Below are 24,400 nucleotides of genomic sequence, written 5' to 3' on the forward strand. Positions count from 1 at the left end.
CAGTACATGTATTTGCTTCTATGTGAGTGTTGTTGTAAAAAGGATATATCTTAAATCTTATATTAGTAACGGAAAGGGTGGAGAAAAGTGGATGTGGGATTTAATTTCTAAACTTTCTCTCTGCATGTCCTTAAATACTTTGTGCGTCTGTGGTTTTATGTTGCAGGTGGGCATGTTTAAGATCCACCCAGAGATCCCTGAGTCCTTGTCACTAGAGGCCAAGGCATTCATCTTGCGCTGCTTTGAGCCGGACCCTCACAAGAGAGCCATCGCGTCGGACCTCCTCAGAGACACTTTTGTCAGACACAACGCTAAGGGCAAGAAGAGCAAGATTGCCTTCAAACCATCAGGTGAACACACGTGCACAGCCAGTACATTATCCAGTGATGACCTCCCTGCAGGAACCGAAAGTCCTTCACATAAACACTTTCTACCAGATGTTCCCAGAAAGATAGAAATATGGATAGCTTTATGAATCCCCAGAGGAGAATACTAATTTGTTCGCCTCTGCATAGTGACAAATTTCAAAATATACACAATTTATACTGCTCACAGCAGACAGCAGACAGCATTTTAAAAACACACTGACACAACAATAGATACTCATACACACATAAAACATAATCTAATAGACATTAAAAAGAAAGGAGACCATACAGTTGTTGTCTTAACCCCTAAACGTAGTTCATTCAGGAGAGTTTAATTGAAAAAAGTGCTTAAAATGTTCTTAGGGAACAAATTTATTTGCACAATGATAAAAAAAACCATTACCCAGTAATACGTGTGGAGTCCTTGGTAATTTGACAAAAGCACCATGTGTCTCTGGACACTGTTGAAGGAGAAGAACATTAAGGCTAGCTGGATGGACCAGGTAGACAACTAGGTCTGGTGAAAAGTGAAGGTGAATAAGGTAGAGGGGTGGAAGTGCATCAGTCGGAGACTTAAATTACAGCTGACAGCAGCAGAGAAGGCGAATGATTTTAAAGTTTGACAGCAACAAATGATTGGCTCATGGAGGTCGTGTCCAAATCTGATTGGTTTATGAAAAAACTAATATATGGGGCATTTCTAAGCACTGAGTCATTATCAGATCATCCCGTACACTTGACGCTGTTAAAAAAACCTCCCAAGACTTACATTTATTCATGTCCTTTTCTTAACTGATGTTTTTGCAGACTACATCCACAGCGTTTCCCTGCCGGTGCAGCTGCAGTGCGAGGCCACAGGGAGCAGCAGCAGTGAACACGGTTCTGTGAGCCCCGACTGCGACTCCAAACACGACGTTTTCTTCCAGAAGAAGAAAAGGTCTGGCTCAGAGAACCTGCTCAAACCCCACAACTCCAACTACTTGAGGTGTGTTTGTGTGTGAGAGCAGATAGTGAGTTCAATCAGGTGAGCTGGGTCAAGTTTTTTTTAGATTTTACAAGATTTTGAGAGGTACGGCATAGATTTCTTCTTTATCTCAGCTGCTATTGCTTTGCTGAATTTGCATTAAATAAAGCATCTTAAATGACTCCAACACTCAAGTTAACCTGGGTGGCATCAGATTGGCCTTCAGTCCTGCTGAAATGCAAAAATAATATATTACAAACTCTGTGTGTGTGTGTTTGTGTGTGACAAAATGCATGTCCCCTCAATGTAAATCATCACATTTAAAGATGAAGACTGAAGGTTTAGGGTTAGAGTAAGTAAGTCCCCAGAATTTGATTGCATGTCAATGGTAACGTCCTCTGAAGTGATGTAAACACGACTGTGTGTATTATAGGTGTGTGTGTTTGGGTGGCAGGTGGCCTTATTGGGCTCACAGTGCGCTCCGCTGCCTTTTACAACACTATTATAATGAGGTCTGATCCTTTTTACGAGCTTCAGCTGCGACAGAGCACACACGCACCGTCACACGCACACCTGCCTCGTGCACAGACACACATGTGTGCATACGAATCCGTGCACGTCCAGCCGCGCTGACTCATGCTGTCTCTGCACTTTCCTGGGCACACACAGTAGCCAGGAGAGGCTTGTATCTGTAAATAAACTGGATGACGCGTCACGCAGTTGTAAATCAGTTGTGTACTCCATGTGTTATTTTATAGTGCTGTGAGATCACTCTGTGTGTGTGCGCGTGTGTGTTGCAGTGTCCCAGATGAGGGTTCGGTGTCGGAGGACCGCAGTGCCCCCGCCTCTCCAGAAGACAGGGACAGCGGTCTGTTCCTGTTGAAGAAGGACAGCGAGAGACGGGCGATTCTGTTCAAGGTTCTCAATGACGACCAGGCAAAGGTCATCTCCAACCTCAGGGAAAACCACATTCAGGTGTGTTTATATATACTGCATATTCAAATTGTCCAAGCAAGGAAAAGGGGTGAACCAGCGACACAGTTATGGGCGGTCTCAATTGTGCACGAGGTGAGCAAAGGCTGACCCGTGTGGTCCAATCCAACAGACGAGCTACTGTGGGTCAAAGTGCTGAAAAAGTTGATGCTGGTTCTGATAGAAAGGTGTCACTACACACAGGGCATACACAGTGTAGTCCATGCCTCAATGGCTCAGGGCCGTTTTGGCAGCAAAAGGGAGAACTACATAAAGACCAGCAGGTGGTCATACTGTTACGGCTGATTGGTGTATGACAATCACTACGGAGAGGTGACAAAATGACAAAATAAAGAAATACAATTATCAGTTTGTCAATGTACAGACAGACAACATACACACACAAAATACTGTAACAAAACAGAATACTGAAATCTAAAGAACATTTCAACCACCAGATGGCAAAAATGGCCCACACTAAATATGCAATCATGTGAGTAGAGCACCAAATAACAATTCAAGTGGATTGCCTGTGGCTCAGGTTTATGTGAAAGTTGGCCACGATCAAGACATTATACAGTTCCTGTAAGGTCACATTTTTTATGGCATCAGTTCAGCTGTACCTATTAGTACCCTCTACTCTAATCACTGGACCTTTTCACGTAAAACTTTGCTGCATTGCTTGCTGTCTGCCACTGTTTGTTTTTGATACTACCACTGGGTGGCGCAAAAGTCATGTGTTTTGAAATACTACACCAAGGGATTTGATGACAAATTTAATTAAAGAGGCTTTTTATTCCTAGCAGTAGTATTTGTACCAGATAGTTTATATATATATGGTCAGTGTGCAGTGTCTTTAGCGTTGTTTCATTTTTGAAATACTATATCATATAACAGAAAGCCAGCCAGCCAAGTCTTACACCAATCTTTAAATCTAACATCACTGTAAGGCTTGACATTGGGACATTTATTTTATACTTAATTATATTTATGGGCTCAGTAAGCTTTGCTGAAACTCATTTGTATTTCTGTATCTGTGTGTGTGTGTGTGTGTGTGTATACAGGGTAGTGAAGAGCTCCAGCTGTCCGTCGAACACATTAAGCAGATCATCTGCATCCTTCGAGACTTCATCCATTCCCCAGAGAGGCGTGTCATGGCGGCCACCATCTCCAAGCTCAAGCTGGACCTGGACTTCGACTCCACCTCCATCAACCAGATCCAGCTGGTGCTCTTTGGCTTCCAGGACTCGGTCAGGATACACACATACACAGCTGAATAATTCACACACACACAAGCTCATGCAATATATGCAAGCATAAGCGCTGTTATACAAGGTATTTGGCCTGAGTAATTGGCGTTGGCACATTATGAAACAGTAGAGCTGGTTGTCATGGTCACAGAATACAAGGGAAAAGACGAGATGTGCAAACTATTGTAGGCTGATACAAAGAGATATTGTGTACTGAAAACAACATTGTTAAACATCCACTTAATAGTAGTAAGGCAATATTTCAGTAAAACTTGTGAAATTAATCAAGAAAGTGGTTAGGTTGATGTGAATTTTGTGATTTGTTTATCCAATCCAGTAGTGTTACTTTCGTCAGACGAAACTAAACGAAATATGTTCGTCAGCGACCTTTTTCTCCCTGACTAAATTGAGACGATGACGAGACAATGTACTTAAACACTGACTGTGACTATATTAACATGCAATATTGTTGACGAAAAATGACTAAAATGTAATTGATAAAATAAAAACGTGAATAAAATCGTTTGTCAGTATGAGGAGACAAAATATTACAGGCCATATTTTCTCCCTCTAAATTTTCACTTGAACAGTGTGTTTACTCAGCTGTATTTTTTTCTGGCCGACCGGGGTGACTTTCAGGGTGCGGTATGGTGAGCAGGTTGGTGGACCCAAATGCAGGACGCAGAGCGGAGCAGGTACAGTTCAAAAGGGTTTATTGTGGCAAAACAAAAGGCGAGCACACTTACTGGCAGAGATGCATCCAAAGAATAAACAATCCAAATGAAACAGATAACCTAGAGACGAGACAAGCACAGAGCTACACATGACAGAACATATCACACTACAAAACACTTCTATGACCGGACAAAGACTGAACAGAAACACCAGGTATATATGCACACACACACACAGGGACTAACGAGCAGGGCGGGAGCAGCACAGGTGACAGGGATCAAGGTAAACGAGGCAGGCAGAGACATCAAAGGGGAACAGAGAGGCAGGCAGGCAGGCAGAGTGATAACTGGGGGAACAGACGCTTGACAGGCAGACATGGGACAAAATAAATAACCAACACAGACAGAACACATGTTACAAAATACCAGACAAGAATCTAACTTCAGACAATAACAGAAACCTATGTAAACAAGACCTATGTAGACAAACACCGACCAACTATAACACAGGAATCATAACAGACAAAACCTAAATGAGAAAACAGAACTAGAACACAGAGTACCGAGCAGACTAAACAATAATGATGCAGAGAAGGAACTAGAAGCAAATACTACGACTCTCCAACAAGACACACAGACTAAATAACAGGTACAGAAAGGACAACAAATAACAGGACTGATTGAGAACTAAATGAACAAAGCAGAACAGACACGCCCACAGTGTGACAGCGATTCCTGGTGTGGGAGAAAAATGTTAGTCTGAAGGAGGCGAACTCTGGTGATAAACACAACATGCTGGGGAGAAATAGGCGCTTAGATATTTGATCCCATTTCAAAAACAGTGAGGCGGTCAAAAAAACAGTTATTAACAGTTATAAATATTATATCGGACGGCAAGCAATGTGGTCATAAGATTTCTGGAAAAAAACTCTATGAACTTGAAACGGCATATCAAGGCTGGGAATTGAGAAAAGTTAACGTTTCCTTTGCAATAAAAATGAGAACAAAGATAACATTCAATTTTACAAAGCATTTTATCTATGTGTGAAATGGTTGAAATAAAGGCTAAAGGCTAGACTAAAATACTTTTGATGTTCTTTTGACTAACATCAGACTAAAATACCCAGACTTTTATTCAACAAAAACTTGATAAATAAATTGTATACAGTGGACTAAATATGACAAAAACTAACAAGGACATTTGACACAGGACTAAGACAAAATTTTGAAATGGCTGACAAAATTAACACTACAATCCAGAATTAAACTACTTCTATATATTTCCATCAATACAGTCAAGATTCTCAGTCTTCCTACTGGACTGAGTTGAACATACTTGAAGACTCTTCTTTGAACTGAAGAAAAGAGGCAAAACATCTTCGAGTATCTTCAACCAGGTCCAGTTGCCCTTGATTTTGTACCTGCATTGTATTGTCCTACAATTAAAATCTTTGTTTGTTAGGAAAATTAAATATTCAGATTTGACTTTAATAATGAATTGTGAACCAAATTTGTTACGTTGTTGAGTCAAGCACTGGACACGGCGAACTGTTGAGGGGATTAGCAACGGCTAATATCGGTAGCTTTCGCACTTAACCCGCTCTCGCTACACTTCTCTACTTGTTACCTCTACTTCACTGTATATCATTCTCGGTCCTCTTTCACACTATACGAGGTCGCAGAGAGACAGCTACGAATGAGGAGATAGGGACAGTAATAGTAAACAGCATACACATCCATATCAAATGGACACACACAACAAAATTGTTAATGTTTTCTTCCCAATTTGTCTAAATTGTGAATTACATATGATTGCATATCTTGGAGCCAACTGAACTCTAATGGCCCTTTTAGATACAAAGTGATTTGCACTGCAGGCACTACAGTGTATTTATAATACTGCATTTAAGATAACAACAGAGCTTCCTTAGTAGTGGAAGTACAAAGTTATGGAGCAGAGGAGGCTCAAACTAGTTTTAAAACATGCAACATTGAAGCTACCTGTATTTATTTCACATAACACACCTAAAGCACGTGTTATACTTTCTGCTTGCTTGAGTCCGCTAGGGACCGCTAGGGTCCGTGTGATGAAAAAATAGGCTCTGTGCAGACATGCCTACCTACAACAAGCTACACGCACCAGACAATGAATACGCTTCCATGATACCGCTTTGATGTCTCTGTATGAATACAAACTTGTGTCATGACACTGGTAGTAAACATATCCCTACCATTTTAATTTATGTGCTTTGGCTTGGCCCATGTGGGTATTTGTCACAGTATGCGCGCAAGCTTGCCATGCAGTGCGCTGTGCGTGGGCTTTGGTTGACACAGCAACAAACCACCCTGGCGTGGCACAAGCCATTGAAAATAATGGGTTTCAGAGTGCAGTGTTGCTGACAATTCAAGTCAGTCAGTAGTTAGAGACTCTAAGGTCTGAATATCTGTCCTTGTTTCTTTGTCTCTTTGTTTTCAGGTAAACAAAGTCCTGAGGAACCATCACATTAAACCCCACTGGATGTTTGCTATGGATAACATCATCCGCCGAGCTGTGCAGGCTGCAATCACCATCCTCATTCCAGGTGGGCGGGTCAGAGCTTTCACAGACACATGCAAAGCTTTCTGTCTTTCATCTGCATGTTTGCAAGTAAACATTCCTGCTTAATATCCACATTAAGAAATGAGTTCACAGTGCCACACATGCTTTGACAGAGCTGCAGACCCACTTCGGCCCGGCATCTGAGTGTGAGGGAGCAGAGAAGGAAGACGAAGTGGATGAAGAGGAAACAGAGTTTGGTCCTGTTTTAGCTCCTGCTGCTGACGACTCAGGGACGTTAGTTGACCCCGCTCACTCCACGCCCAGCACGCTGAACTCGGCTCACTCCCAGGAGCATCAACGCTCACATCATCAACTGGGAGCACAGCTGGGGCGGCTCAAACAGGAGACCAACAGGTACTTGCAAACAAACGCACAAACACAGACTTACACATTAAGCCAAAGATGTGTGAAATGATACAAGTTGTCACAGTCGCGCTGTGGATTATTGGTGATCGTTCCCTCTGGCTGGATAAAGCCCGACTCTCCTCATTTTACGCATGATCCATGATGATACGGAAGATTTAAAAACAAATGGCAAAAATAGCATGTCATGTCTTATTAAGAGTAGCCAATCCTCCCTGTAGTTCGCACCCTGCTTGTACCACGGGTAGTTGGTAAAAGAAGTTTTCATTGTTTGGTAAGAGGCTTTGCTTAAGTTAGACAAAAAGACATCTGTGCACGACATTGCTAATGTTGGTTGGAACTATAACCTACTGGTAACTAGTTAATTATGCTTAGGCCTATGTACCTAAAAAATTAATTATGCTAACGCCTAAGAAGTCCCAATAAAATTACCACCTGTTTGAATGTAACCTAAATAGGGATATGATTTCATCCAGTGTTTCCCATTTTCCCAGCCCAGTGTGGCCCGCCAGAGTCTAATCTGTCCCGCCACAGTTTCATAATGAAGCAAAAACTCTAACATTGTTTTGCGCCATTGCTTTGGCAAAGTATCTGTCAAATTAACTAAAATCTGTTTTTGTGCCCTCTTTAAATCGCAAAAGACTGATTTAATTAAATAGGCCTAAGTATAATAAGTAGGCCTATAAATAAGATATTAAATCAGTATAAATAAGTTATTTTAACATAGCATTTACTCTGAAATTAACTACTTTTTACTTTTACTTGAGTAGATTTACCAGTGACTTTACTTGTACTTAAGTAAAAATTCTTCAATGTAACAGTACTTTTACTTAAGTATAATATTTTAGTACTCTTTTCACCTCTGGTTGTATGGTGCAGTTTTTCTTTTTTTTTAATAATGTGGGAATGCCACTCAAACAGTTCACACACACACACACACACTAAGAATAACTTAGGCTGACGGAGTGAATGTGCACCTGCAAGCACAAGACACACACCCAAACCTGAAAACACATGTCAAGATAATTATAAGCATGTCAAGAATGCAATTCTTCCATGGCTGCATGTCAGTGTTGTTTGTCACTAAATCCACAGGGCCGTTACAGCAGATGGCAGTTAAACTGAAAAATCAACAAGACTTACCTGACCTTTCCTATATTTTTTTTTATTATACCTTTTTAACCAGGTAAAAGTCTTACTGAAGTTATAGCTACATTACATTTATTCATTTAGCTGACTCTTATATCCAAAGCAGCTTACAACTGCTATATATGTCAAAGGTCACACACCTCTGGAGCAACTAGGGACACTTCCGTGTCTTGCTCAGGGACACATTGGTGTCACAGTGGACTTGAAACCGGGTCTCTCACAACAAAGGCATGTGTCTTATCCACTGCACCATCACCACGTGCCACCAACACATAAACAGCATTATGGCTATAAAGGCAACACAAAATACACAAGTAGGACAATAATACAGTACAATATAGCAGCTCAGAGATAATTCAACATTTAGAAAGGGAGATGTAAAGGCCCTGAACAAAACAAAGACTTTCTAGATACAAAAACAACTACTTGCCGCACTTTACTTAAAGGTTTAGTGAGTGGTGAGGGTTGTGAATTGCAACCAGCAGTTCACAGTGCATTCACGTGCTCCTCGGATGGTCCTATTTCCCGAGTTGTGAAGTGGTTCTTTTCCGACTTCAGTGTGTGTTCATGTGCTCTTAAGTCGGAATGACAGACACACAGACATCTACACTACATGGACAGCAAACTAACCGTTATAACCATATTACAAATTTTATGTTTACAGGTCCCATGTACACTTTATTTAACTTTTTGCAACAAAGATTTAAAATTAAAATTTATTCTGAGTATTTCGACATCATTTAAATTTGAGTGACCGCTCACTCCTCCTTTTCCACGCTCTGTCAGCTCTTGTGCTAAATAATACGTGTGTCCTCCATTTGTCCAAATTTCTCTTCTTTTCTTCCTTGTAATAAACCAGTCGACTACTACTACTACTAATATTAGTTGTTCTTTTCGAACAAAACGCACGGTTCGGGCTACTGTAGAAACATGGCATCGCGACATAGCAGAGATATTCTTGTTGCCCTTAGGATGTATTGATGACACCCTGACTTCATCTAGCGCCATCATCTGTTTCAATATGTCCAAAACTTACCTGACATTCCCATCAGCCTCAATTGTACCTCACATTCAGTGCTAAATAGCAAATGTTTGCATGCTAACAAGCTAGGCCCTAAGTACTAGTAGCAGTAGTACGTAGCCTTACTAGTAGTAAGGGCCTACTGTAAGTACAGCCTCACAGAGCCTCTAACATGGCTGTAGAGTCCTGTTAATGTTGGAGTTGAAACAGGTGTCAGATAACATAGTAACTTCCTGTATTAGTACTTTCAGATTCCAGATTGTATTTTCTTTCCAGCCCAAACAATAGAATACTGTGGAAAAGGCAGCTATTGCAGCTATAAAATTTACCAAAGTTTTCCCTGACACCAAAATAGATGTGAACTTCAACACGTCTTTTGTTGTTTAGTGCCTGGAATGTCCCTGCAGTTTTTATATTGGCAGGACTAAACGGAAACTAAAGGATAAATATGAATACTGCATTATATCAACACCTCCAAAACAGTTGGCATTGAGCAGATCCCTGATTCCAGAAGAGTCTACATTGCCATAGTAACTAAATTCACAGATTTTACTTTTGTGGAGTTTTAGAACAGGTGTATTTCAGGAGGTCTCTCAAAATCTATCCAGCTTTTTTTAGACAAACTTTAAAGGTCATTTGCATCCTCAACTTGCTCTTGGCTTACAGCCACACAATTGCAGCTATGTGTCACATATTTTGCCATTGAAGAATCTGTGTTTGTTCTTTCACATAACCTGATAAAAGCTTGCGGAAACTGCGTGCATGGCTCAAATTGTTCTTCAGCCATGCGTTACTAAACACTTTTTATTGCTCAGGGTTCAAGAGTGCCTTTGTATTTCTTCTCAAAAAAGGAAATATGCACTTTATTCATTTAATTTTTTTATTTATATATGTCACGGTTAGTCTAGCCTGTCAGTTGAGATTTAATTTTAGGGTTGATATAGGAGTTTTTAAACTTTATTCAGGCTCATTAATTGGTGGAAATAACTAACTAAAAGTACTCAATACCATAATTGACCAACTTTTTGAGTAGCCTATATTCCAAAATCATTCATTTTGCTTTCACTTAATGTGGATTGACAGATGTTTGTTATTATGTCCTTGTGTCTGTACTACTGCGTTGAGGCTACATAAACAGTGCATGGTTGGATAATAGTATTGTGTTCTTGACTAGGACATTCAAGTACACTTCCAGTTCCAGTTATGTATTTAGATATTGATATTTGTATACATTATTTTAATCTTAAGATCATGCAGCAAGTAGTTTTACTTTTCCTATTCACAGAGACCCAAGCTACAGTCTTTATCTGATTTTAAAAATGTTACTGCGATACCACAGACACAAAGACAGAATCAAAGGGTTTTTTAGATTTTAATCGTAAACATGCACACACAAGATGATTCAGTCAAGATGCAGGACCACACACTAAATACAAAACAATTTCAGAGTGGTGGTTCCAGGAACTTGAGCGTGGAGGCAGACTGTGGTTGTCAGCTGGCTGCACTTCTGCGTGCAGAGAAAAAAACTGTGGATGAACTTGAGGATGGAATCAGCATGGTTTATACATTTTGTAGTGCAAGCAAATACACATCACGTTGGTGACTTTTCACGATCAGTTTGCTGTCAGTTGCCATGTTTCCATCAAGTTTTTTAATGCACATTTTGAAGTATTACAAAAGGTTGATGGAAACGGCTAAATTCGAAAAAAAGTTGTTACACTCACTTGAGGTGACTTTTGTCTATTTCAAATAAGAGTAAATGCAATAAATAGGAAAAGGAAACACCTTTGCAGAATAAATTCTGATTTAGTTTACATTTCATTTCACTCCATCTGATTAGCTATTTCTGCTGTGGGCGTCTTCCCGGAAAATTTCCTAACGCGCGGGAACATAGCTGGTTGCAGCTTGCCCTTATGACAGCAATGTGCAACGTCATCTTCTGACAAAACTGCGCTTTGCATAGCCTTGTTTAAACAGCTTCAAACCAGTAAATGGAAACACACCCAATTAGCACTTTCTTTTTTTCTTTTGCCAGCCCGAAGTTAACTTCCGTTCTGTTTGATTGTTATTGGGTTTGGTGAGTGATATCCAGTACAGTGATTCCGAGGGGCGAATCAGACCCAATGGCCCAATTATCGTCTACCCCACTTATCATTTACATGACTAGGCCAGTTCTAGTGTTTAATTTCATGTCATGTCATATGCTAATTAGCTTGTTTGACATGTAGGCCATTTGTGTGAATTTTAGCAGGATTCAAATTCCTACATACGACTGATGAACGGACCAGTGTATATGTTTTTGATAGCTTTCTGTTCATCTATGCTCAGCTGTCCCAGGCCCTCCATGCCATACACCTGTGAGATCTAGTGCTTGTTATAACAGATGTCACGGTTGCTGTGGTGCCCCCTGCAGGCTGCTGGAGGAGCTGCTGCAAAAGGAGAAGGAGTACCAGCAGGTCCTGAAGGCCACACTGCAGCAGAGAACACACGACCTGGAGCTGGTCAGAGTCAGACACAGACCACCAGGTAAACACACTGACTGATGATTGGTTGACTGATAATGTTTGTGCTTCTCTTCTCTAACTCTCTGTTTTTTAAAAGAAATCTCACCTCCCTCCATCTTCCATATCCCAGCGGACCACGAGCCGGACAAGCAGCTCACCGATTGGCTGAAAGAGCAGGGGGCAGACGCTTACACCATAGATAAGGTTGAATTGACTTTTGAACTTCTGTCTATAGCTTTTTCTTTTATGTCCATAAGCACACCGCAGCACACCGTGCGGTTTCAAACTGATGGTTGTGTGTGTTGGATTCTAGTTTGTGCTGGAGGAATACACGCTGACTGACGTTCTCAACGACGTTACCAAAGATGACCTCCACTGTCTACGTCTACGGTATCTACTCTTAATATTAAAAACTAATTTTGGCAGACAGGAACATCAAATCAAGCTACTCTTGGTGGCTGACAAATGTTAAAAATGCATGGGTAAAAAATAACAAGCCTCCATCAGAATTATCATTCTTGAAAACGTGTATGTGCGCGTATGTACAGAATCTGCAGGTTTTCAGATGCATCGTTGTCTCTTTGACATTAACTTTCCACGGTAAGCGGCCGTTTTGGTGAGGGTAAATCTTAGTAGCAAGACTCAAGGTCTAATGGATTTCAGGTACAATATTCAGTAGTAGTAGCAGGAAATAGTCTACTCATCCCCCTCTTCTTATAAACAGCCTCTGTGTTGGTCTTCCATCAACAACAGTCTGCTGCGCCCACGTCAGGATCCTCTCCCAGAGTACACATGGGTTGTGAAGCCGTCTTCTTTCTTCTGAAGTCGATCTCCATCTAAGACAGATATTATGAATTTAAATCAGCTCCCAAGAGTAGCTGAACCAGATCTTCCTTTCTAAAAGTGGACAGAAGTTAGTTTTCTCTTTTACTATGCAAAATGATGAATCCTTCTTTTCCTCAGGGGCGGAGTCCACTGCCGCATCTGGCGAGCCATCCAGCGGCACCGAGAGCGAGAGAGGCTGAGGAGTGATGAACGCTCTGAAGATGATGCATGATGGGATAAATGGACAACAACTCGGGGGGGCTCTTGTTTTGCAGAAACACGTCTGCACACTACCAGCATTGCATGGCCGTCTCTACTTTGTGCCTCTCCACGGTGCCTTCTCATGTTGTAGTCTGCGTTGTACGCACAGGACTGACTGAAGCTTAGTTTGACTGTAAATCGCCATACAGTGTCACACTTGACCAGACCAAAGCACATTAGTACAGGTACTACTCCATGTATTTGTATGTGCATTTAAACGTGTATGTGTAAGGAAAAATGCATCTTAGCAAACACAGAAACTGTTTCGAGTGATACTCTCTTGATTTTTCACAGCGAATGCAGGTTTTTCTTTGAAAAATAAATCAAAATGTCCATAAAACCTTTTCAAACTGCTTCTGTAGCATAATCTGTTCAGTGGTGTCCATTCAGATTCTCAATATAGTTTACACAGTCAAACCTTTGCCAAAATATGGTTGCATTCTTTTCATTGTTACTCCACACACATGACCCTGTTGAACTGGTATTAGCGCATCATCCTCTTGTACTTGTACGTCAGAAGTGCTCTATCATTTGTCATACTGAGCAGAGGGATGGAAAGCAGAAAGATGTTTATGCAAGTTCCAGAAAACATTTGGAAATTTAATCCAAGCACAGCCCTGTTTATCTGTAAATGAGTTTATCTCAAATCCGTATCATCAGTAATATAAATTCTACAGAACTGGCATTTACCCAAAACATGCAAAACCATTTGAATGTTCTCCAAGATCTTGTGACTCATAGACTTGTCAGACTTCCTTTTGCATTTATCCCCTTGGTTTTCAGCCAAGATGATAAACCATGAAAACTTTCTCCCAGCAGACTGAGTCAGGATAAATCCCTTCATCATTTACTGGATACTTGTTAAAAAATTGTGCGATGATGATCTTCCACATAAAACTGGAGAGCTCTGTTGTGTGGGAGTCGAATACATTTCAGCTGAAAGCCTAATTTTTGTAATGTAAAAATATAATGTACCCACATTAAGATGTTCACACATCCCGGCGGCCTTCACGTCACTGCCTTTACATTTGAATGCATGTTATTTATTAGTTGTTTAAGATTTTATTTGCATTCTTTATGAAGTAACTTTTCTTTTCTCTGTGTACCTGCATTTATTTTTTTATTCCAACTCTTAGGTATGTGCTTGTCTGTTTCATGATTGCTTTATAGCTGCAATAAACTTGGAAATAATGAATTTGTTTCCCGCTTTCTTTAAAATCTCACCAAGATATTGAACAGTCTATGGTGTCTTGCTGGTAGTTTACACAAACCTCATTTTACTGCTGTTCTTTGCCAGATTGTTTTGTTCAATTGATCGGTGACAATTAGCATTTAAAGAGCACCTTCCAATACTGGGTTAATAACAGGGAGAACTGTCTGCTAGGAGTTTTTTTTATGGGTCTCTCAGCTCTCTCAGATTACCAGACTAAGAGTTGACAGCCATGCTGAGGGTCTGTGAGGCTGTAACTTCAGCTAAATGCTAATGTCACGCTAACACGTTCACAGTGACAAACATGCTGATGTTTAGCAGGTATGTTTACCATTTTAGTTTAGTTTAGTTTAGTTTTTTCATTTTGGAACACTAATATTTGCTTTTTAGCAGTAAACACAACATAAAGCTGAGGCTGATGGAAATGTCAGATATTTGGTCATAAAAGTATTGGAAGAATTAAAACTTTGACCTGATGGTGGCGCTAGACAGGATTTTAAAAGATCAATTATTATAATTAATCCTTGGGGCCAGGGGACATGAATGGGTGTACCCAATTTGAAGGTAATTAATCCTACAGATTTGGAGACATTTACTCAAATCTACAAATCTGAAACAGCATGGTGGTGCTAGATGAAAAATCTTAAAAGGCTTCAGTTAATCCCTCTGGGGATTCATGACAAACCATCACATAGTTGTTATTAGAGCTATTTCAGTCTGTGCCAAAGTGGTGCACTGAACAACGGACTGGCCATGTCTGTATAAAGCACAGAACATGCAGCAAACAGCTTTATACTTTCTTCTAAAGAAAAAGCCCCAGTGACAGTGAGTCTGCAGACTAGTTACCTCCGAGGGTAACTGAGAAAATATGTTTTTCTTTTAACTCTTTAATTCCATTTTCATGTTTTCTATGGGTTTATAAGATTTTCTGAACTTGAATGAACCCCAAAGAATCATAAAGTTTCGACAAACTCATATTGTGTCAATTATGTTTATTACATCAATTGTAATCGCATTGCTTTATATCTCAACGTGGAAACTTTGGCAGGTATTCAGGCTTGTTGTTGACAGCAGTCACTAGTCATGAACAAGTATGTCTAGTGACTACAGTCTAGTATTTTTCCAACCCAACAGGTTTATTTCATTATACTAAAGGAACAATGAATGCAATGTGAATAAATAACAGAGGTTTTGCAGAGTTTGAATTTTGATCTGTTGCAGGGAAAAACCCACTATATCAAATAACCTAAATTGTCTGTGTGCATTCTTTACATTTATTATTTGGCTGATTTGGCTTGAAACTCATCTTCTCAGACTTCAGCAGAGAAATTAAAAACCCACACTGGTAAAACAATCCTTAATTCAAATTTCAAAGACACTTGTGAGAAGTAAAATAAAATCTTGACTTGAATATAAGCAATAAAGATCCCTTACAAAAATGTAAAGCATTGTAATATTTATATTTTGAAACAAAACAAGATAAACAGCTTTAAAAGAAAAAACATTTCTCAAAGGTTGTGGAAAATATGTGAAACTACAAGCTTATTTATTCTCCCAGAGAGTTAAATGAGAAGGTCGATGTTACGGGGTGTGGTGTGTGGACAGAGAGGACCCAAATGCAGCACTCAGAGGGAAGGAGGTTTATTGGGGGAAAAAAGGGGGAGAGGGACTGGAGTGGAGGGAGAGGAGGTCGTCAGGGAAGTACTGGCATGGGGAACCAAGGAGACAGGGGGCCAGGGAGCCGGGGAACACAGGGGCCAAGGAAGCGAGGAGAGGCAGGGGAACAGGGAGGACGCCGAGAGGGAAGTCCGAAGGGGAGTGGGCCAGTGGATGAGCCCAGCCGAAAGGAGGACGAGGGGGAGTGTACCTGGGAGGGAAACAGACAGAGAGACAAGGTTAGGGGGAGACAATGACAAGGCACAGGGTAAGTTTGAAAAAAACAAGAAACGTGGAAGCCTGAACACAGAAGTGGCACCAGGTATGGAGCAACGACGATCAAGCGAGGATGGTGTGGAGAACCGGGGTTGAAATACAGGCTGGGATGAGGTTGAATACTGGCAGGTGTGGCAGGCTGACGAGGTGGATGATGGGTTGCAGGTGCAGGTAGTTGGCTGGGCTCAGGAGCAGAGGGAGAGAGAGAGCACACAGGGGAGAAAACACAGAGAGGCGGGCAGAGAACAGGAAACCAAGGAAAAAAGCAGAAGAACTGATAAAAAGTAGAAAAAACCAGGACACTCACCGTCAGCCGGGCTGCCACCACAACAGTCGATACCACTCTCATATCTGTCAGTTAAATAAAAGGCTAGCTAGTACCCTGTTAGCTTAGCTTTGCATAAAGAGTGAAAACATGGAAACAGCTAGCCTTGCTCTGTCCAGAAGACACATTATACTGTATGTCATTGTTTAATCTGTACACAAACTGTATAATTTAAATTTTGTACACTGAAGACCTTTTTCATTTACACCTTTGACTTTATATTTTATTTTTATTGCTGTGTACTATAGGTTTCCTGTTTGCAAACAACTGAGGATGTTCTTTCAGCTGGGGGGGTAGAAGACAGACATCATGACAGCTTACATTTTGTGACACTCCTCCAACTTTTCTTGGGAGGCTGTCCAGGCAAATCTCAGCAGGCAGTTGGCCTACATGAGAGGGTCGTCAGCTGATGAAGTTCACCTGGGCCCTTAAATCCACCCTGAGTCACCTCCGCAGCACACTTGCCACACATCCATGTATTGCTTAAAAGTTAATCTCTGGCATGGATCTTATTGTCACATTTCCTCAAGCAGGTTTATGACAATATGGACATATGATGGTAAAATTTGTCTGCAGCTCTTGACCAAAAACTGCACACCTCACGTTGACATCAGTTGGCTTTCGCTAGCTAACGAGACACATTAAATTCCAGTAAGAAATGATTTGCAGAAATAATGTTACCTCTACAGTTGGTGAGAAATGAACTGAGTTGGTTTATTACTTAGGACTTTGAACTACAGGTAGAGTGGGCTTTGTGGGATAAGTGACAACTCGTGTGTATCTCCCCTCAATTATCAACTTTGCTCCAAAATCTATACTAATTTAGCTTGGGGGGGCTCGTTGGCTAGGTTACTTGCAGCATGGAATTTGTAAAGGCGTGTATCTATTTTAACACTTACATTATGTGTTAAAGTAAGGCACTTTTTACATTTACAGGTGGCACACCAAAGAAAGATTATTCCTTGCTATGGTAAAAGAACTGGTAGCATTTACAACAGCAACTTGCATTACTGTAGCTTTTGTAACACATATGGTTGTTGACAGATAAATGGGGAATCTATTTCACATAGACTACTCAATTTAGTAACAGAAGACAAGACTGATTGTTTACAGATTGTGGTCCGGATGTTCAGGTTTTGGTCCTCTGTACGTGTCTGGGGTTTCTTACTTCTTTTCTGCTGCTGCTGGATAGAAACACAAAACGCCTGAGTCTGCATTACTTCACAATGACAGAGTTTTGGATTGCACCACAGTTTATGATTACATAAACTTTTCTTAAGGGATAAAGGTCTGTATCAGGTTGTGAAAAGGAACAATAGACAAAGAAAATGTGGGATACTATGCTCATTGTCAGGCTCATACCTTTATTTTGGGTGTCTACTAGAATATGTTTACAAGCTTTAATGTTCAAAAAACACATTTTTTTTCTCATAGGCTACTGTCCATTGCTTCAGCGCCTCTATTCATCCTCCATGCCATGAGAGCTCCCTCCCTAAAAAGCCCTGGACCTAGCTGGCACAGCGCTGGCTATGAGAGACTAGGCCTCACTGATTACAGCACAGAAACACAACCCTGGTTTTGGTGAAGATAATTTATTTTATGGGGAACATTTCCCGTTTTCCCTGTGATGTCCTCCGGCTGCTCTGCCTCAGCTTTCTGTGATTTACGGAGTTAAGTTACCTGTTACTTTAGCCGCTAACTATTGCTAGTAGCTACTTAGCTCAGTTAGCTGTGCACCTAGCCGTCCAATTAGCTAATTATGCATGGACTGGGAGCTTGCCGTCTTGGTGTTTACAAATTTAAGGTTAGTACAGAAGGTTATGGCCGCTGCTTCAGGCAGAGCTAGCTGATAACAGCAGCTATAGTTAACAGCAGCTAGCTGTTACTGTAGTGTTAGAAACAAGCTATCTGTCCATCAGGAAACAACCATAAATCAAGATGAAGAGCAGCTGGAGGACACTGAGGGAAAACCAGAAAATATTATAATATTATATATATATATATTATTATATATATATAATATTATACATACTGAACAACCTCCAGCTTTGTAGCTCAGCAATGGAACGACCGCTGTGTTGTGTTGGACGGTCGGACTGAGAGTGGTTTTATTCAGTTCGTCTACTTATACGGAGGAGGTTCTGTTTTACATAGATCCATTCATGACAACAATAGAGGCAAATTCAATCAGCGTGCTTGCACCGGGGACACATGTGTTGAATAGACATGAATAAGTGTATTTTGCATAGTATTGGACATTAATATTGTGCTTGTGTTTTTGGTTTTGGAATGAGTCACCACCCCTTAACCTCATTTACTGCCACGTATCGCTCTTACATGCACATCACATAGACATTCAAAGCTTGACTGGCCTGCTGTGCCTTAATAAGGGTGATTGGACAATCAGTGTTTGGGACGGAGTTTTAGAGAACAGTCAGTTTGATGAGCACCTGGTAACGTTATGTATTATGTGTTGGGTGGTTCATATAAACTGGAAAGCTGATGTACTAAAAGAGTTCCAGTTTTTTGTCACTGTTAATCAGCTGTGTTTGTTAATTACCACAAAATAGCAAGTAATTTTCTCATCTTGTGAGGTGATGGGTCTACGCACACTTGCCGTTGTTTACCCTTGAAAAAAGACGGAACAAAAAGACTTCAACACAATACTTATAATAGCAGGAAAGAAGGATATCAAACTCAACTTCCTGCTCTTTGGAAGTATGTCAACCTCAGCGCCCACGTTGGAAACCGAGTCTGGTCGCTGACAGAAAGTCTGTAAAAATGGGTGGTGTTGGGAAATTGTAGACGTAAAACTGGGAAATGGGTCACCCTGAAAGGGAGCTGCCAGGGCTTGTGTGTTGCTGTTTCCTGATCGGTTGGAGCTGAAGGCCATGAAGGATTTGATGGCAGCTGACCACAGTCTCCAGGTAGCATAAAACCCATACCATCCTGGTGGTCCAGTGGTTTCCTCTTCCCTGGCACCACGTAGGTGTACGTTGGAGTTCTTATGATTTCCAGTACAGTTTATTTGGTAGGTTAATGTCTTAGTTAACCTGGCAGCATGTTTTCCTGCCAGTCTCATTTGTGAGAATTAGACATTTTTGGTACATTCACTTAACTAAATTAATCTCTGTTAACTAAAATTCCTTTCTTTTAGTTATCCATTACATGTGTTTCCCTAATTTGGTTTGGTCACATACGCAGACACCCACAGAAAAAAAGGACAAAGCAGGAAACATAACCTTACACTGCATTAATGCTGCATCCTTCTGTGATAACCAGCCGCCGACACTGCACCGTCATCTGTCTTTCTACAAAGGAGTTCACAACCCGGACTTTGGTGAAAGCCATACAGCAGCCGTGGTGCCCTGCAGAAACACAAACACAAACACGTACACACAGGCAGAATAGTCATCTGATTCAAATAAAAATAAATTTTGGCAGGCAACCTCCAATACTTCAGATAACATCTTGACAGCTGTTGGCTCACACAAGTGGTTTATGCATGTCAGGGCCTCCCTGTGTATTGGTTTGAAAAAATACTAATAAGTTATAAATGATATGATGTGACCTCTCAAATCCTTTGTTAGAGTCATAAAAACAGACTACACCTTGCAAACTACTATTCAAACTAGATATTGATATAAAATGAAGAATGATTATACAACTGCATGGGACATTATTGGACTCAAAATCATACAAAAACACTCTCATGAATAGTTTTGCAGGAATTTGATATTCCAGAATATCTACTGCATTTTTAAACCTGCAGAATAGATTGCTCAGGGAAGTCGTGATTCACCGTGAGTCAGACGCATTTCAACCAGTCCACACGCCCGCACGCCACACTTTGTCTTTCTCACGCTGATAAGTCGCCTAAGAGCACGTCCTCCGTTAAGCCAATCAGAAATTAAAATGTGTTGTTTCTGGGCCGGTAAACTCCGCGATCCCACTGCAAGCACGTTCGTTACCAGGAAACATGGAGGCGCGTGCACACAGGGAGTGGAAGTTGGAAGCGCAAGACGATGGATGCGGTAACTGCAGGATTGTTTTTTTTTTTTTTAGCATTTTGTTTTTACGATTCCTGGATGAAATCACTTGCCTCTGATCAAAAATGTTGCAGCTGATGTTGGGCAGTATTGTCAAATTCGTGCTAAATGATTATTGATCCAGTCAAAACTCTCCAACCTCTTTATAACCAGAAGCTTTGGCTTTTTTAACCAGTGGTGAACAAAGTAACTTAGGCCTATTCAGATCCTTTAAAAAAATAATAATAATAAAAGTACCAATATCTCACAGTAAAATAGACTACTCAATGCAAGTAGCTACTGCAGTAAAAGTATGTAAGTAGGCTATAAGCAGGAAAATGAAGAAGTAGCCTTTTAAATAAAATAAAAATAAAAATAAAAGGAGCCTAGGCCTACTCAAAGCAGAAAGAAAAATGTCCAGTATGACTGTAATATTATTATTATATATATATCATTAGATCATTATTCCTCATACATTAATTTAGTTGGTGGAGGTTGAACTATTTTGTATCAAACTGCAATTTATGATTATTTTTATTATCCATTAATCGATTGTAATAAATTATGAAAATAGTGAGAAATGTTGTCACAGTTACCCAGAACCCTAAGTGACACCATCACAATACTTGTTTTGTCAGTCCAAACCTCACAATCATTAAAAATACATTAAAATAATCAAAAGTAAAAGCTATCACAACATAAAGCTGATATGGCTAACATGCTAGCATATTGACACATAGCAGATACAGTGTGTCATACAATATGTGGCGCTTTAGCAGCTAAACGCTCCAGTATGTTAGTTGCTGTGAGTGCAGGGTTGTAGGTAGTACAGCGTGTTTGTCAGGGCTTTTATGCTGAAAACGGCTCCCTGCTGTGGCCACACAACACACAACATTTTCACTCCCAACTCGTCACATATGGATGTTTGGTCAAGACCCCATTGGTATTGCTTTTTAACGCCCCTTCTGCATTGATTTTGGATGTGTAGGGCTCAAGTTAGCAAGACTATATATGCAACTTCATATTAGACTTTCAAAATAAAAGTAGTTGTTAGCGTTGTGAAACATTCCCATTAGCTTATGTTTAGGCAACAAAACTACTTGGTTAGGTTTAGGAAAAGATCATGGTATGGGTTAAAATAACTGCATTACGTACATGACCCAAGATATGTAAGTTAAGTTACGTAACTAACCTAAAAAACAATCAATGTAGACTTATTGTTTCACTGGGGAAATGAACACAAGTCTCCTGCATCAAAGTCTGCGGTTTCTGGCCCTCCCCTCTACCTTCTTACTTGGACTTTTCTGTTACTGATATTTAACACATGCTTTTAGTGTTTGGAAATGACGCTCATAGACTGATGATGCTACAGGCAGTGGCGGTTCTAGACCAATATTATTGAGGGGGCCAGGCTGGGGCCAGATGTTTTGTCCGAGGGGCACATTCATGTCGGGACAAAAGAGACAAAGGCAATGTTTAGTATATAATGTAATGTTTTAGTATGTTTCAGTTACTTACAGTTATTTGTTTCAGTAACAGGATCTTTTCAGTAACTTAGTTATAGTTTTATTAAATTTAATTATACAAAAATAAATAACTGTTGCTCAAGTTACAGTACATTCATTGATGCAACACTTCATTGTAAGGCTTAATGAACAGTATAAGCTACTAGACTAGATATTCTCTGGATGCCAGTTTGTATCTTGCATCCCACTATAACTTTTGCTCGGAAAAAACAAACGTCTCCACATTCACACCTGTTATTGTTCATGATGTGAAATATACCCAAAATTAAATACTTGATGGTAGGCCATCATCTGTACATTATGGAGGGGATACATATTTGGCAGACTGCATGTCCAGCCTGGTAGGACCAGTACGTTACCACTTTTTGGAAATGAAAAGTGCTGTTTAAATGCAATGCATTAATAAATTGTTATGATAATAATTTACCCTTTAAGGAGGGGGACTGAGAACAATTTCCAGCAATATCCAAAGGTTATCCATGCAATGGTAACATGGATTACAAGGACAAAATATTGTCTACAATGCTGCATTCAGTTTAATGTACATTTGGAGTCAAGTAGATGTAACGTCGAGGTGAGCATTGTGTTAAAAGTGATGTTGATTTTACAGTATCGATGGCGTAGATATTTGTTGGAGCAGCTTAATAGAAAAAGGTGACAGCCTGTCTGGATCTAGCTTCCAAACATTAACATGGATGACTAAGTGATCAACTCCGTGGTCAGTTATAACACCGTCAGACTGTTGCAAAATAACTGTTCGCTTTACAAGGGAAACTGAAACTGCTCGTTTTGTTTAGACACTCTCAATTCAGTGCAATAAATAATACGTAAGTAAAAGTTCAATAACACGTAACGTTAAACGTGTGCTAGCTTGCTCTGCAAAATAAATAAAACAATACTAAAAATATGAAACAATCCACATGTTATATTTTCATGTACTCTTGTGCAGTCGAAAGTCCGCCTTCACCGTTAAATGCATGCGCGCTCCAGCGGCAGGGGGAATACTTTCTATCAGGGTTAACTACCTTGGCCCCGGACAGTGGCGGTGTAACGTCCTAAAGGATCCGACTAGTTGAGACACATTTGTTTGCATCAATGCCATATCATATGATTATTGCAGACTTTTTGTCTGGGGGCCATAGGGGGGTCCAAGGTCTGTGTTACAGGGGCACTGGCCCCTGTTGGCTCCCCCCCAAACCATCCCAGTGCGTTACGATGCAATGATGAATTGGGAGTGAGAAAGGGTTGCAAGGGAATATTAAAGTTGCAGACCAGAAAACCAAAACAACAAAACTATGTAGCACTGAGGGGGACTTTTCTCTGTGTTTTTGTCACAAAGAAACCCATTTTACATTACACATGGTCATTTGATCCATATGAAAATACTGATTACTGCAGCTTTAAACAAATCTGTTCAAGTCAAGAGTAGAAAGGAGTCTTGATTCTTGAAGGATTCTTGATGAAGAAGAGGGCTGTCAATCATCTATTTTTAAAGTCTTCTTAAAATGACATCATATGCAAATGGGTATTGGGCCAGCTATGAAGTTAGTTGTTAGTTTGCAGATTTTTTGACTCTAAATGTGCAAGACAGTAAAAACTGCTCAAATTTAGCATGCAGTTTGGCATGGCATTCACTCCACCATAAAGGCAACAAATCAGGGCAAGAATATGTACTAATATGCAGTAACATTCAAGCAATACCCATGTATCTTGCCAAGAAACCAAAAAAATTGCACTCAAAAAACTACTCTGTGATAATATTCTGTTGATTTTATTTACAATTGAAAAAAACTGACTTACCTGCTGCCTGAACAATGAAAGACAGCCAAAGAAGAGCCAGCGTAACAATAGAAAGTAGCCTCATTTCTCCAGAGACGAGTGGTTAAACTTGTTGAAGGAGTAAGGGGAATGGGTGTGAAAGTGAAGGACACCCATGGGATTCACTGCCGGGAATAGAGATCTTGGAAGGAGGACCTAACTGTACGTTTTTTGTCTGTGAGTGTGGATTTTGTTTCCTCACACAGCAGTTGCTTTCTGCAAATTTGACTGCAGTTATTAAACAATGTTGAACTTGTGTCTATGTGGATTGAACAGGTTACATTTTCTTCCCAAGATTCCCAAGATGAAAGTGATTAGAATTCATTTTGACGCAATTACTGTAAATAATTTATCAAACTGCCTAATAAATAACCCTGACAAACATTGCACTGGATTATTGTGTCACTTCCTTGCTACTGTTCTGATTAAGATCAAAGTTCATTTTTCCATCCTCCGCCTTTGGTGTGATTTACAGCCAAGTAATCTTGTAGCCTTAGATTAACTCTAGTGGAAGTGGGAAGTGTCTGTGCGCTTGATCTTCTACTTGCGTCATGTTAAGTGACTTTATTTGTTTTTAGCAATGACTCCATGTTTTTTGTTATCCAATCTCA

The 24,400-nt window shown here is 40.3% G+C and overlaps 1 protein-coding gene across 4 annotated transcripts in view; it reads left to right on the forward strand.

The window, feature by feature from the left end:
* Nucleotides 1–14,139, forward strand: part of map3k15 (mitogen-activated protein kinase kinase kinase 15) — a 30,251-nt gene extending 16,112 nt beyond the window's left edge. For 2 of the 4 annotated variants that reach the window (XM_038731726.1, XM_038731742.1), the window contains 10 exons: nucleotides 167–350; nucleotides 1,176–1,353; nucleotides 2,133–2,307; nucleotides 3,369–3,554; nucleotides 6,705–6,810; nucleotides 6,941–7,181; nucleotides 11,744–11,886; nucleotides 11,962–12,068; nucleotides 12,178–12,254; nucleotides 12,828–14,139. In XM_038731726.1, coding sequence (XP_038587654.1) covers nucleotides 167–350; nucleotides 1,176–1,353; nucleotides 2,133–2,307; nucleotides 3,369–3,554; nucleotides 6,705–6,810; nucleotides 6,941–7,181; nucleotides 11,744–11,886; nucleotides 11,962–12,068; nucleotides 12,178–12,254; nucleotides 12,828–12,921 — 1,491 coding nt within the window. In that variant the 3' untranslated portion in view covers nucleotides 12,922–14,139. The remainder of the gene's footprint in view (nucleotides 1–166; nucleotides 351–1,175; nucleotides 1,354–2,132; nucleotides 2,308–3,368; nucleotides 3,555–6,704; nucleotides 6,811–6,940; nucleotides 7,182–11,743; nucleotides 11,887–11,961; nucleotides 12,069–12,177; nucleotides 12,255–12,827) is intronic. The other 2 variants (XM_038731735.1, XM_038731749.1) reach the window with 2 other exon arrangements.
* Nucleotides 14,140–24,400: the final 10,261 nt, after the last annotated feature.

The sequence above is a fragment of the Micropterus salmoides genome, unplaced genomic scaffold (genome assembly GCF_014851395.1).
Source record: "Micropterus salmoides isolate LMB-PRFRI ecotype aquatic unplaced genomic scaffold, ASM1485139v1 Ms_hic_scaffold_1, whole genome shotgun sequence".
In the NCBI taxonomy this organism is placed as follows: Eukaryota; Metazoa; Chordata; class Actinopteri; order Centrarchiformes; family Centrarchidae; genus Micropterus; species Micropterus salmoides.